Here is a 13,265-nt window from a genome sequence, read left to right as displayed (position 1 = left end):
CACTTCGTTTCCGCATCCATTTTTGGAACGACCTGCAAAAACATGGCAACCTCCCTCGAAAATGGACTTGTGCTTGGCCTTCTCGGCACGGGAAAGATCGGAAGCGCCGTCATGTCTGGGTATTGCACTCCTGTGGCAGACAAATCGACGTGGGTGCCCAGGCACATCTACGTGAGTCCTCGCGGAGCAGACAAGGCCAAAGCGCTCCATGCCAGGTTTCCCAACCATGTCACCATCGCGCCGACGAATCAAGCGGTGATCGACCACTCCAACATCATTTTCATTGGTCTCCTTCCCGATGTTGCCCGACAGGTATGTGCCTCCCGCTTTGATCCATCCGTTGACGTGCGGTGTCCTGTAGGAACTGCCCTTGCTCAACTTTCCTCAAAACGTCACGATTGTATCGATGATGGCAACGATTCCATACCAAGAGCTGTTGGACCTTCTTCGCTTGCCTCGTTCTCAAGTGGTAAGGTTTTCATATCCTCCTATGTTTTCATCGGCTGGGTAGGTGCGCACCATTCCGCTACCAAGCTCCTCGCGCCGGACTGGTCCTATTTTGGCCTATCCGCCGCACCCTTTTGTTCGCGAGTTGCTGCAACAAATCGGGACTCCAGTCATGGTGAACGAAGAGAAGGAAGTCACGACTTTGGTGGGTCCAAACTATTTCGTCGACTCGGCTCATGTAGTCGGCGTTGTAGACTGGCATGACGGCGATGATCAGTTTCTTCTACGCCACCTGCGGCACGCTGCAAAAATGGTGTGTCCAGAACGGCGTCGGTACGTACGCGTCCTCTTCATGACACATATGGAATTGAATGTTGCGTGTGTAGAGGAGCAAGCGTCGCGCGACTACGTGTCTTCTTTTTTTCAATCGCTCGCGGATGCCGGCATGATTTCGCATGAACCTTTCCAAGACATGGCGGAAGAAGCGGCAACGCCGGGTGGTCTCAATGAACAAACCCACCGCGGCCTCGTAGCGTCGGGCGCGTACGAGTTGTTGCTGGACGAAGTGGATGCCATCTACACGCGCTTGACCACGCGCGCTCCGGCCCCGCGCGGCGGCAATTAATTCGTCGGCGGTCTGTCTTCTTGGCGTCAAATTCCGAAATGGCGCGAGAACGAAATAAGTTGCGCGCGTAAAAACCACGTTGCTATGAAGTCGCGGGGAACATACATATCCGAACGTTTGATTTCGCTAGAGGGCCGCGTAATTATATTAAATGTCTGATCGAATGTACTGGGACTTTGTATACCATTGAGTCGGTCGAATTAAAATTTGCACAAAACCTATTGTGGCGTGATAATTTCCATTGCCACAACCCCAGACCGACAGAGACGACAGACGGCGCAGCGGCGGCAGGGCGACGATGACCAACCTGAGCGCCGACGAAGCCGATTACTTCGGTAAGCGGTAGTAGAACCATGCTGGCTATGGTACATGTAGCGTAACGATGGGCATGACGGATGCGTAGAAAACGTCGCGGCCGACGATCTCAAGGTGCTCCTGGACGAGCACTTTGGCATTCTTTTAGCGCGGGTCGGTGCGCATCCGTTTTGGCCGGCAAGGGTACGACGACATCATGCTGATGTGGATACGTCCTTGGCACTGATGTAGTGCTTGTTTGCAGGTGTGTGAGATGGAGGAGTGGATCGCGTACCTCCCGCATCGCCAACGCAAGGGACAGCTCTGCGTGTACTTCTACGGGTCTCACAATTAGTACGTCATATCGTGTATGCTTCACGTAAGCCCCCATCTAATCGCCCATCGTCGTCGTTGTGTGCAGCGGGTGGATTCTCCGCAGCAACGTGCATGAGTTCATGGACGAGCATCCGTCCATCAAGTCCAAGAAGGGGTCGAAACTCCACCTTCAGTACCTCGAAGGCATCGAAGAGGCCAAAACAGCGATTGCCGCGGCCAGGGAGACCCACGCGCACATGACATTCTCCGAGCGCATGTATGTTCCCGTGCCCCCGTCGGGGCGAACGTTCTTGACCGTTGAATTCTATCGGTGCGTTTTTTAGCAAATTAAAAAAACATGAGGTCGAAACCGACGTCGCGTGCGCCGTGTGCAAGAAGAAGGGGACGTTCGAGCAACGGATCGTGTGTGACGGCAAGGACTGCGAGCGAGAGTACCACATGACGTGCCTCAAGCCCCCTCTTGTCGAGGTCTGTTATGTCCGCCCGTCGTCGCATTTAACGGAATGCTCATGTAGGTCCCTTCTGGCGAATGGTTTTGTCCCCTGTGCAACCTAAGTCGTGTTGCGTCCGCCTTCAAGCGAACCCCAACGAATGGATCCTCATTTTTGCAGCGAGGTCCGAGCGCGGTGTGCCCCAATGAGATTCCATTGCCGTCGCCAACAGTGGACGAGTCTGTCCAGGCCACTCCGGTGGCTAGCACGTCCAACCGCCGCGACCGCAAACCCACGACGGACGCTAAACTGCGAAGAGATCCCAGAGGACGGGGCGAGAGGGAAGATCAACCAGCACGGCCCCCGCCCACGGTGGACTTGGCGTCGGAAGAACGCTGCTTCTTGTGCGGCCTTGGGGGCGAGTTGGTCGTGTGCGAGTTCCCTAGATGCACCAAAGTGTACCATCAACTGTGCTTGGGCGCGTTTCCGTTCCCCACGGATGAAGACACCGAGTGGGTATGCCCTCGCCACAGTTGCGTTTTGTCGGGCCGGAAAGAACCCCCCGTGCAAACGTCCACCAAATCCATTTGGCATTGCCTGCACTGCCCCGTCGCGGTCGACGACACCGTCTTGCCCTCGGTATGTGACGCTGTGATGCAACGGACTTATACGTTTCTCTTGTAGCATCCTGCTTTGAGCAAGATCAGCCGTCGCGAGAAAACCATGGTATGTCCACACTGCAATGCGCCAAGCCCCAAGGTCCGCCTCGCCAAAATCCTCGAGCGCATTTGGTCGGTCATTGCAACCAATCGCCAAGGCATGCCGTTTTGTGGCCCGCTTCTTGTGGGCATCGACCGGCCGGCGGATATGGATCCGCATCTACTCCCCCTCGATCTGTTCCAAATCATCGCGTTGGTGCGAAACCTGCGCTATTCCAGCGAAGACGCGTTCGTACGGGACATCCACACGGTACAAATGTATAGTTTGGTACAAGTGTGTTCATCGTATACAAATGGGTAGGTCGTGGAAACTGCGCTTGTGATTTTGAAGGACCAGTCGGCACCGCTTGTGGAGGCCGCCAAAACCATGAGTATCGTCGTGCGCGAACAAATGCAATACCATCAAGCGCAATTTCAAAGCATTCAAACTCTTATGAAACATTTTTACGACGGTAACGATGCTTGACAGTTTGTTTTTGTAATGACGATCATGTGGTAATAGCCAACCAGAAGGTCGATGATCCGTCAACGTGGAATATTGCGTGGCGCAAAGAGTGCATGCCGTTTGGCGACAAGAGCTACGTCCACATAGAAGCCCGATCAATCGACGAGTGGACCAGTTATGTAGCGAATGCGACGCTGTATGCAAATTTGACGCCGAGGGCTCAGCCCGAAGGTATTGAGGAACGGCTCCCCAGGCCCGACACGGCTCCCCCCCCGCCGCTACCAAGAATGACCAAGGAGGCATCCACAGAGGCGGCTCCTGTTGCCACAGACCATTCTGCGGCACCAGCATCGATAGACCAGCGAAAAAGTTTGACGCTGTCCGATGGCATCGACGTGTTGGTGGCCCTGTCTGACTTGGGCAATCAGCAGCAGCTACGATATCAAGCCCCAACCACCACCACGTCTTCAATTGCACAGTCTGGTGAAGCAGCGGAGCCGTCGATTTATCGCGAAGAACTGGGTCTGACCCCGTCCATTTGTGAAATGGACGCGATGTTTCAACAACAAGCATCCCTTCTACGGAAAGCGTTGAGCGCACATGCAACCTTAGAACATGCGTGGAACATCAGCAAACAACACATGCTGGGCATGCGGCAAGATCAAGTCATCAGCATTGGCGAGGGACGGTTGGCTGCAGAATTGCGCATGGCCAACAACGTACGTCATCATCGTCCCATCCTAGACAACGTCCATCATGGGTCCTATACTGAATGTCCCTACTTTATTTGTGTAGAACCTCAAAGCTCGACTGCGAAATAAAGATCAGATGCTGCAGCAACTGACCTCGGACCACTTGGATCTCAACGGACAAGTAAAACAGCTGCAATGTGCATTGGATAAGAAAGAGGTAGTATCCTACTACTTCTACCACCCACCACCCCAGCATACTGACAAGTTGTTGCTCCCAGGCCCAACTCAAGCACCTGCAAGGGGAAGTCGACCCTTCCAAGCGCAGTAATGACGCTAAGTTTTCAGCGGGTGACGACGACGACCATGGCAGTTCCCCCATAGAAAAACGCGCGCGTTTGGAGGACGACTCGCCCGCCATCAAGCGGGGAAGGGGCCGGCCGCCAAAGAAACGACCGAGCTTTCATTAAGTCGGGCTAACAAAGTGCAATTTTACTAGGATGTGGATCCGTACTCGTCAAAAAGACAATATGGGGTCAACCAGCTAAAAGGGTTTGTTTAAAACTGGATACATCCGGCAGCCGGATGTTACAACCAAATGTGCAGAAGAATTGGCAGAAGAACTTAGCCAATCCGATTGTAGGAAATCATTGGTTCAACCAATCAACAAATAATTAGTGTGTGACTTAAATTAGTGTGGTGGGATCACAGCCCAGGATTTGTCAAATCCGTCGATCGATCTTTTGTACTGAATTTGGTATCTAAAAAATGAGTAATATTGTGCTTTCAAGCTAAATTTGCTGTTAGTACTGTATTTTTGGTTGATTCGACGAACGACGTCAAATCCACCTGAAATCGTCGAGACGGCATTTTACTTGAACTAAATATACTCACTGTCTGTTTGATGCAATATTCAACTCTTTGTGAAATGGAGATAAGTTACTTATTAATACTTGGCAATGCACCCAATCCACCCACCTGCTATATGATTGGCTGAAAGCTGATTTTTTGAAATTTTCATTGGCTACTTCTGTCCGTTGATTCGATTGGCAGCCCCAATCCATTTTGAAATCAATTACCATGACTATAAAATATACTCACTGTCTGTTTGATGCAATATTCAACTCTTTGTGAAATGGAGATAAGTTACTTATTAATACTTGGCAATGCACCCAATCCACCCACCTGCTATATGATTGGCTGAAAGCTGATTTTTTGAAATTTTCATTGGCTACTTCTGTCCGTCGATTCGATTGGCAGCCCCAGTCCATTTTGAAATCAATTACCATGACTATACATACAAAAGAAAAAGTGTGGCCTCTTCCGATGATCGAAATCGGGACCTCCTGCACCCTAAGCAGGAATCATACCACTAGACCAAAGAGGCTCTCTTGGTGCAAACCCAGTGAATTAATATTAAATACTTTTGGGACAAAAGACATGACGTGGCAGTATCTGGCACGTTAGCGAGGATGGCCATGGTGTGTGTTGCGGCCACGGTGTAACGTTATGGCGTTCAAGTCCATTGCCGCGGTCAAGGTATTCATCACCAACTCGAGTCTGGGCTTGCGCGGGTGCCGTCTCGTAGCCAAGTTGAAGCCAATTCACACCAACTCTCATCATCTGTGTCCGTGCATTCAGTTCATTCCACACCCCACCACAACATCCCCCGCACGGTCGAGTTTCAAAGAGTTGCGAGCTGTCGTGGGCGTTTCGTCTTGACGCAGAGCGTGTTCCTATTGCACGTACAAAGCGTTTTGAGTTGTTACTATGAATGACTACCGTTCTAAAACAGTCATTGGCAGATTTCTATCAACGCAGATCATCACAGTCATGCGGCGGTACAAGCTACTATGAGCGGCGTTCTTGGGTGTGGCACAGGTAAGAATACTAACGGTACGAATTATGTGACGTGATGACTTTATTCTGTAGTACGGTAGCTACTTTGCGTTGGCGGTAGCGTGTGGATGTTGTCTAGTGTTTCGACGGTGGCAGTTGGTGCAGCTCGTCGCGACCAGCGCAGTGGTGTCTTGTGTGAACAAACCAGTCTTGGTCTAGCCCAAATGCCATGTGACACATGTGGCAACAGCTCACTGGAGGCCGCGCATTGCGAAACTCGTCCCGCGCGGCAATCATGGCGTCGACGCGCCGTCGACTGGCGATGCGCTTGGCGGCTTGGGCTCGCGCTTCGGCTACAGTCACCCGCATTAGCTCGTCCGTGATCAGTGATGCAGTACAAAGCATGAGGAGTTACCGCCAGTGATCTTGTGGACTAAGGATCGGCCGCGCAGTTTGAGTCGCAGCAGCGCCATTTGAGTTTTGGCTTTCCCCGCCGTCAACCCGTGTTTCCACCACGCTGCGAATTCGTCGAAATCGATGGTCCCGCTCCCGTCCGTGTCCATTTCTAATACAGTATTTTTTGTCGATATATTATTAGCCCATCAATTGGCATAAAACAATGGTTTTTGTCTCCTTACCTTGAAAGCCAGCTTGTAGCTCTCGGTCTGAAATCGGAATGCCCAGTTCTGACAGCAATAACCGCAGTTCATGGACGTCGATGCTTCCTAATGTCAAGGTGACGTTCACTTTGCTTTAGCGATATATATATAAGATGAACCTGAGCCATCAGTGTCGAATGTGTCAAAGCTGTGTCGGATGGCCAACGTTTCTAAATCGTCCTTGGATGGTGGAGATGATGACGTGGCAGCTTGTACTCCTTGTTGCGTTTTAGCAAGTTTAACATTTTCCCGCATGCGTTTTCGTTCGCGTTTGACCTCTGCTTTGCCATCCGCAGTCATGAAATACAGCACGCTCGCCGCCATAGCCTACGTAGTACTGGTAATAGTCGCCCTGCTAAACATTCCTCGTGTGTGTACTTACGACTTTCGAGGCTTCCTTCATAACCCGCCACTCCACCTCCCTCCGTTCCGCTTCGGCCAGTCGACCCCGTCGTCTCCACAACCACGCACGGCCTATCGTTTGAATGCGACTGGCCAGCACGTGACGCCGTCTCTAGTTTAAAAGCTGCTAGTAAGCACTAATTGGTAGTAGTTGTAAGTACCAGGCTTAGCACAAACTGCTTGCACGCGCGGGTGATGGAAGTGGCCGCTCGATGCATCCGTCGCTCGGTAGCCAGCGTCCGCTTGGCTAGCACCTGGCGCCATCGGCTCTGTATTTGCCTCGCCGACGTGTGCTTGGTTGCCAAGTACGACCGCATCGGCCGTTGAAGTCGTCTCGCCACGAGGCTTTGCACTGCGCGCCGTTGCCGCCGTTGGACCTACCATCCATCCATCCCGTCCAAGTATTTATTCTTGAGATGTATGGATGTATGTATACCTTGCAATGCACTCGAAATCGTAAAAAGTCTTGCACGAAGCGCGTGGAGCGAACGAGCTGCCGCAACTTTTGTTGCATGTTGCGCCGATCGCAGGACGTTTGGTAGCACCGACGGATCTACCGCAACAGGAGAGCAGCCCAGCCAGATTGGACATGTAATTGGTCTCATCACATACCATCCGCGCACAATTGTGGGCGTGCGCCGAGTATGGATACCGCCAGTGGACATCCTTGTCAGTGGCAACTTGCGGCACACGGCTCTCAAAACCGGCAAAGCTTTGCGATGTGGCGATGTGGTCGAGCTAAGTCCATCAAGAAAGCGAGGGGTGGTGGATAGTTCGTTCGTTTTTTGGATGGAAAAGCGCAGCCATTCACAACAACAAGAAGGGGATAACCTACTACTATACATGTATAGTACCTGCTCAACCCGATTTACAAACACGGTGGCATCCAGCGGCCGAGCCAGCACAGACCGAACTTCATTCTGCCACAGGTTTCCAGCCATCTTTTCACGCAAGTGGGCGTCGAGTTGGCGCCGCATCTACCCCCCCACCAATTATAACTTAAGACAAGTTTGTTTTCGACGCTGTCAAGCGATTTTACCTCGATGGAATACCTGCTGCCATGTCGGGTAAACCCCGTCGTGCGTAGAGTTACCACAGCACACTCGTTTGAGTCACGACTCGACGTGGCGAATGGTGCTGTTGTTGGTGGTGGGGGTGACGTTGTAGTGGCGCTGGTCTCATGGACAAGGGGCGTCATCTGTTGAGGTGGCACTTTGCGTAGTCGGAGGCGATATAGAAGCAGAGGCACATTGTCCGTTGCTTGCAATTGTACTGTGGCATCTACAGCCCTTTTATCAACGCTCTGGTTGTTGTTGTTGTCGGCGACAGACTGGTCGTTTCGAAAGGTGGTTGCTGACGTGGATGGCTCTGGGCTGAGGACGCGGTATATGTCACTCGAATGACCATACATGAGTGCCCACGTCGCTTGCACCGCGCCAAGGCGGTCATCGTGCGTCTTATCTCGCCATCGAAGGTACAAATCGGTTTCGACAAAACACGCAGTGGCGTCGCGCTGCCACTTGCGAGCCACTCGCTTGGCCACGAGAGGCTCGAGCTTTTCGCTCGGTTTCTTGCGCACTCTAGTACATTTCAGCATACTAGTACTACTAGAGATGATCAACATGGCAGGTCAGGACGTACCTCTTCCGCGGCTTGTACACCAGGAGCGCGTGGTTCATGAAACGGGAGGCAGCAGTTACATATGTAACCGATTGCGTGTCAACTTTTCCCACCAAAATCAGCAGACGTTCCATCAAATGCATGGGGGAGTAATATAATGCACATGCTGCCTGCTGGTAGTACTACTTCTTCGTAGTATTGAAACCCTCTTAGCCAAACGCTAGTTGATCTCCATCTGTACTAGTAGTAGTACTACTACTACTTAGTTTTGAACCCCCCCTGGATCAAAAGCTAGCTAGCTATTCTCTCCATCTGGAGTACAGTGGAGGCCCTGTCTTCCACCTAAGCCATTCTTGGAAGCAATCACAGGTGGCATTGCCATGGCTAAGATATTATGACGGCAATTTGAACTTCTACATAGCCAAAGCAAGGCGGACACCAACGACGGCCATCACAGCGACACACACGGCAGCGACGAGTGCTGGCAACCCAAGCGTTGAACGATCGTTGTTGCCAACATGTGACAGAGTCGGAGGCTGCGTGAAAAGGAGGTACTTGACTCGAACAAAGCGTTCATCTTGGACGACCACGTACGCCCCGTTGGCTTGCGAAGACGGAAGCAATTTTGAGGCCGCAGGGTCGCATATGACTTCGCACACTGCCACACATGTCGCCGATGGGGCCAACACGGCGCTACACTCGACGATTGGTTAGGACTGAGATATGGTATGGTCAGTGGGATACAGTATCCTCGTGAACTGACAAGCAAAGAGATCAAAACTCCAACCTGTTGGGCCACGTTGTGGGTGTGGGACTCGCAAAGTTGGCAGCGACATGGACGCTTTCTGCAAAGTAAATGCCATCCCCAAAGAGATTGCCTACAATATCAGCCTAGCTTATCAATCCTCTATATTGAATAAATACTATAATGCGGAAACCCACCAGAGCTCATGTGTCGCGTGCCGCTCATAACATGCAGTCCATTTTGAAGGATCGAATGAAACGAAGCCAAACGGCTGCCGTGATAACACACTACGATGCCAAGTCATTTCAGGAAAAATAATATTATATATATATATAATATCCTCGATTAGAGTGTTTCGTACTTTTGACTCCAAATTTTGCAGCTTGCCGGTCAAACCATGGATTGGCAGTCTGCACCACCGTGGCTGCAAAGCAAACATGGGGCAAATCTATGGCAAGTACACATCGTGTTGAGATCTCGTGTACATATTCCACTGGATATATCACCGCAAGAAGGAGGGAGCACCGATGCCACTTGGTCAGGTTCAATCTACTCAGTCGAGCAGTAGAGTACAACAAAGGAAAAGGCTTCAGGCAGCCATGTCTTTTCAAAACCTGTTTGATGGACACTGGTAGGCGGCACCACAGCCACTCTAGCAAGTGCAGCGCTGGCAACGGCAACGCGGTCACATGTGCATCCCAGGTCAAGGGAATAATATATTACATATTGGATTCGGAATAGTATATACGCAACGTTTGAAAGGATATCGAGTGTCGCGAGGGCAGGAACGGCCGTGAGGGCGGCATTCTATCCAACAGGTCGTTGCTGGTGATGGAGAATCAATCGACACAGTCAAAAATGTACAGAAGGATCGGCAAACGAATTGAGCCAATCAGATTGCAGGAGACGACATCAACATCTAATTAGTGTGAAAATGAAATTAGTATGATTCCAATCACCACAGGCCCAAGTTTTACATACAAATTTCAGTACGACGAATCGATCGATAGATTTGGAGAATTCGCAAAAAAGTCAACCAAATTTTGGATAAATGGGGACAATATTACACTTGCGGAATACGACTAGCACACACGCACCACTTGGCGTCGATCGATGTCGACCCCTTGGCTTTGAAAATGCACGGAACACGGCGACAGTCCCTTGGGACTCGACGCCGCAGCCACCAAGAGACACATGAGGACGTCGCATTCTGCCTTGTTCGTCGTGGATTGAGCCAACACTCGTGCCTCGACCAATGCGCGGAGATGCCCGTCGTTCGTGGCGGCCATAGTGTCATTGCACTGCTTTACGGCTTGGTCAATGGCATTGAGGAGTGTCAGCGCCAAGAATTCGCTAGACTCTAGCTTGCTCGAGATGGCATGTGCAATGGCGGCGGCGGTCTACTTAAGCATGTGAATGGTGGGAAATGACGAGGGACTGTACATGAGAGGCCGTGGATGACACGTAGCAGAAAGGAGACCTCGTCTCTGCTATCTGAGTTAAGTTTGTGGATTGCGAACGAACGATAGCGATACTCACGTGGGATGAAGATGGAGAGCTCTTCGAGCAGAGGAAGGGCAACTGTCGATCGATTGAGGTTGATCGTCACTTCTACCGTGGACGTGGCCGTCGACCATACCGCCCGCTCGATGGCATCAGGGACTGTCAAATGCAATTGGGCATGCTCCAGGATGCTGCTATTCCAGTCGCCGCGTCGACTGCGCCGGCAATTCACCAGCCTCAAGAAGAACGCCACCTCCGTGTCAATCTGCGCATTGTCAGCCATGGTGACGTTTGAAAATTAACCGGAAATAATGTCCGGTTAATTACTCCTGTGATGCCCTTTTACCCAAAATTTGGACTCTTGTGCTGATTCGCGAAATCTGACTCTTGTAAAATGTACCGGTAAAGGTCATCAGGTTCACACTAATTTCAGTCATACACCAATTCGGTGTTGAATTGGTCGAAGAGTGAATTTGATTGGCCACTTGGATAGTGTTCTGGGTTTTGATTGGTTGATCGATTGTCTGCTGATTTGGTGCTTCTCATTCGATTGAGAACCCCACTCCAATTTCGAATCGACTTGACAATAGCACTTAGTACCAAGGATGAACTCGACGAATAATGCTCGTATTTGCAGGTAATATTAATCAATCCTTCTCACTTGGATGCAGTGACCACCGTTTACTTCATGCCGGCGACACCGGCAGAGAGCAACGCAGCCAAATCGTCCGCAGCGGCTTTAGCACGCCCACCTGCCGGCGCCGGCTTGGCCGCGTCCTCCTTGTGCTTGTAGTCTAGCTTGCCTTGTTGATGGCCAACTCGTCGCTCGGCAGTTTTGTTCTTGGCGGCAAGGAACGCTTCCTTCACCGCTTCTTCAGGAAATACTTCACGGGGGTGGCGCGAGTCGTAGTGGATGCGCATGTCGGGGAACGATAAGAACTCGTTCAAGCAAACGTCTACGACAAGCACAATCAATGCACTGCTGCGACGAATTCGTCCTCAAAGTAAGTGGACATACCGCATTTCACGCCGACTTTTTGACACTTGCGGTTTTCCAAGCCAGAGGCCCCACCACCGGCACCCCCAGCACGTTCCTTGGCAGCTTTGTGCTTCATGTTGATCTCCTTCGCGGTGTGCTTCTGCGTCTTAGCCTTGCCTCCCATGGTGTGTTGCGTCTGAAGTTGAAAATGGACAATTCAGTGTTGGGAATTGGGCTGAACCATCGACCATTCGATGCAAATGCCAGAGGTACAAATGATCCCACCAATCAATTTACGCCATATTTTTAGTTTTAGCCAATCATAGACGATTCGTTTCGCGTAATCTTGTTTTTTATCACAACGGGGATTAAAAATATCTCCTCTGCGCATTATACAATTTTTGTGTTGTCTTTTGCTTGAATTAAAAAAGACAATATTATTATTCCAGTGACCTTTCGACAAAGATCTCGCTCGTTACATGGTTTCGTCCGAACTGAACGGGATGTCGCTTGGAAGGCAGCAGGCGGGGTTTGAGGGTGGACATTGACTCGGATCAACGATTTCCGCGGCGCTCCCCTCGAAGAATATAGGCTTACCGCCTCGGTTGTCATTGAAGAACATGAAGTAGTCTGTACAGGTGTCCCCGCTGCAAGGCGCGTCTCGGAACCCAGCAGGAGTGTCAACACCACATGGACTGTTGCTGCAGTACCACGTCGAGCTGTACAGCCCGTTGTTGCCGTAGCAAATGTGCTGGCCCTGTGTACATCCTGGAAACACGACGTTTGGTGCAACCTACACGTCCTAGTCAGGTTCTCGCACTTGACTCGTCAACACGTACCGCAATGGAAGGTTTGCATGTGTCTTGACGATCCCCGACGTACACAAAGCCGCAGTCCGCGAATCGACTTGGCCCCGCCGCAACCTAGCTCCCATCGTGACGAGGACAAAATGATAGTGTTAAGTTATATATATTGTGCACCGCCAAATCACGACAGATTTTGAACGTTGGCTGCGAGAAGTAGGCCACATCGATGGCGTCGGACAAGTATTGATTCGACGTTGGACGGCATGCGGCGCAGAAGACAGACTTGAGGTACTCGGACGCCATGTTCTGGCCTTGCTTGCAAATGCGACCTACGCTGGGTGAGGCCAATATCGATGGATTCATACGGAAACGGACTTAGGACCTGTGTCCATAAGAGAAAAGTACGTGCTCGAGATCTGCGTGTCATGGATAGGCAGACAACACCGTTGGTCTTGGTTCCTAGTGCAGAATTGCAGCGGACTGGCTTTCGGCACCTACTCGACGGATTCTTGATTATTGGCAATTGGATGTAGAAATGCCAGTACGTACATTCTTGACTTGCTTGCGGGTCGTAGCATTGCACCACAGCAGGTCCAATGCAGGGTTGGATGCAGCGACGCCCGCAGCAGCCACCGCCAGGAACACCACGCGCCATACCATATTTCACTAATGTATGAAACCGAGGCAGTTACAATAGTTACGACAGTTACACTACCAACAGCTCTG

The 13,265-nt window shown here is 51.2% G+C and overlaps 6 protein-coding genes and 1 non-coding gene across 10 annotated transcripts; 2 read left to right on the top strand and 5 right to left on the bottom strand.

The window, feature by feature from the left end:
- Nucleotides 1-17: 17 nt before the first annotated feature.
- H257_07863 lies at nt 18-1,258 on the top strand. Of its 2 annotated transcripts, XM_009833546.1 has the most exons (5): nt 18-312; nt 362-469; nt 512-652; nt 702-780; nt 834-1,258. In XM_009833546.1, exons 1-5 carry the CDS (start codon nt 43-45, stop codon nt 1,070-1,072), a joined length of 837 nt encoding a protein of 278 aa, XP_009831848.1. In that variant the 5' UTR covers nt 18-42; the 3' UTR covers nt 1,073-1,258. The 2 variants fall into 2 exon arrangements, with proteins under 2 accessions (XP_009831848.1, XP_009831849.1); XM_009833547.1 differs by having other exon boundaries at nt 512-780.
- H257_07862 (hypothetical protein) lies at nt 1,241-4,525 on the top strand. Of its 3 annotated transcripts, XM_009833543.1 has the most exons (11): nt 1,241-1,407; nt 1,476-1,570; nt 1,632-1,720; nt 1,788-1,958; nt 2,026-2,170; nt 2,218-2,772; nt 2,818-3,102; nt 3,154-3,304; nt 3,355-4,016; nt 4,093-4,206; nt 4,268-4,525. In XM_009833543.1, the coding sequence occupies exons 1-11, from the start codon at nt 1,371-1,373 to the stop codon at nt 4,454-4,456; spliced, it is 2,493 nt and encodes an 830-aa protein (XP_009831845.1). In that variant the 5' UTR covers nt 1,241-1,370; the 3' UTR covers nt 4,457-4,525. The 3 variants fall into 3 exon arrangements, with proteins under 3 accessions (XP_009831845.1, XP_009831847.1, XP_009831846.1); XM_009833545.1 differs by having other exon boundaries at nt 1,632-1,958; XM_009833544.1 differs by lacking the exon at nt 1,241-1,407 and having other exon boundaries at nt 1,428-1,570.
- Nucleotides 4,526-5,301: 776 nt separating this feature from the next.
- On the bottom strand, nt 5,302-5,373 carry H257_07861. Its single transcript has one exon. It is a non-coding gene; the product is annotated as a tRNA-Pro (tRNA).
- A 510-nt stretch (nt 5,374-5,883) lies between these two features.
- On the bottom strand, nt 5,884-8,579 carry H257_07860 (hypothetical protein). Its single transcript, XM_009833542.1, has 11 exons — nt 8,528-8,579; nt 7,926-8,466; nt 7,741-7,863; nt 7,499-7,624; nt 7,323-7,439; nt 7,048-7,263; nt 6,867-6,998; nt 6,604-6,811; nt 6,464-6,550; nt 6,241-6,390; nt 5,884-6,178 (listed from the first exon to the last, which is right to left on the bottom strand). The coding sequence occupies exons 1-11, from the start codon at nt 8,563-8,565 to the stop codon at nt 5,961-5,963; spliced, it is 1,956 nt and encodes a 651-aa protein (XP_009831844.1). The 5' UTR covers nt 8,566-8,579; the 3' UTR covers nt 5,884-5,960.
- Nucleotides 8,580-8,864: 285 nt separating this feature from the next.
- Nucleotides 8,865-11,037, bottom strand: H257_07859 (hypothetical protein; the record flags this gene model as incomplete). Its single annotated transcript, XM_009833541.1, has 10 exons — nt 8,865-9,199; nt 9,294-9,384; nt 9,449-9,538; nt 9,613-9,699; nt 9,758-9,800; nt 9,866-9,942; nt 10,019-10,058; nt 10,349-10,651; nt 10,695-10,738; nt 10,791-11,037. 10 exons carry the CDS (start codon nt 11,035-11,037, stop codon nt 8,920-8,922), a joined length of 1,302 nt encoding a protein of 433 aa, XP_009831843.1. The 3' UTR covers nt 8,865-8,919.
- Nucleotides 11,038-11,328: 291 nt separating this feature from the next.
- H257_07858 (hypothetical protein) lies at nt 11,329-11,959 on the bottom strand. Its single transcript, XM_009833540.1, has 2 exons — nt 11,773-11,959; nt 11,329-11,710 (listed from the first exon to the last, which is right to left on the bottom strand). Exons 1-2 carry the CDS (start codon nt 11,915-11,917, stop codon nt 11,436-11,438), a joined length of 420 nt encoding a protein of 139 aa, XP_009831842.1. The 5' UTR covers nt 11,918-11,959; the 3' UTR covers nt 11,329-11,435.
- A 185-nt stretch (nt 11,960-12,144) lies between these two features.
- Nucleotides 12,145-13,221, bottom strand: H257_07857 (hypothetical protein). Its single transcript, XM_009833539.1, has 5 exons — nt 13,089-13,221; nt 12,922-13,033; nt 12,714-12,868; nt 12,573-12,656; nt 12,145-12,526 (listed from the first exon to the last, which is right to left on the bottom strand). Exons 1-5 carry the CDS (start codon nt 13,197-13,199, stop codon nt 12,209-12,211), a joined length of 780 nt encoding a protein of 259 aa, XP_009831841.1. The 5' UTR covers nt 13,200-13,221; the 3' UTR covers nt 12,145-12,208.
- Nucleotides 13,222-13,265: the final 44 nt, after the last annotated feature.

This window comes from Aphanomyces astaci (genome assembly GCF_000520075.1).
Source record: "Aphanomyces astaci strain APO3 unplaced genomic scaffold supercont1.16, whole genome shotgun sequence".
In the NCBI taxonomy this organism is placed as follows: domain Eukaryota; phylum Oomycota; class Saprolegniomycetes; order Saprolegniales; family Verrucalvaceae; genus Aphanomyces; species Aphanomyces astaci.
This window is presented reverse-complemented; position numbering and strand designations above follow the sequence as displayed.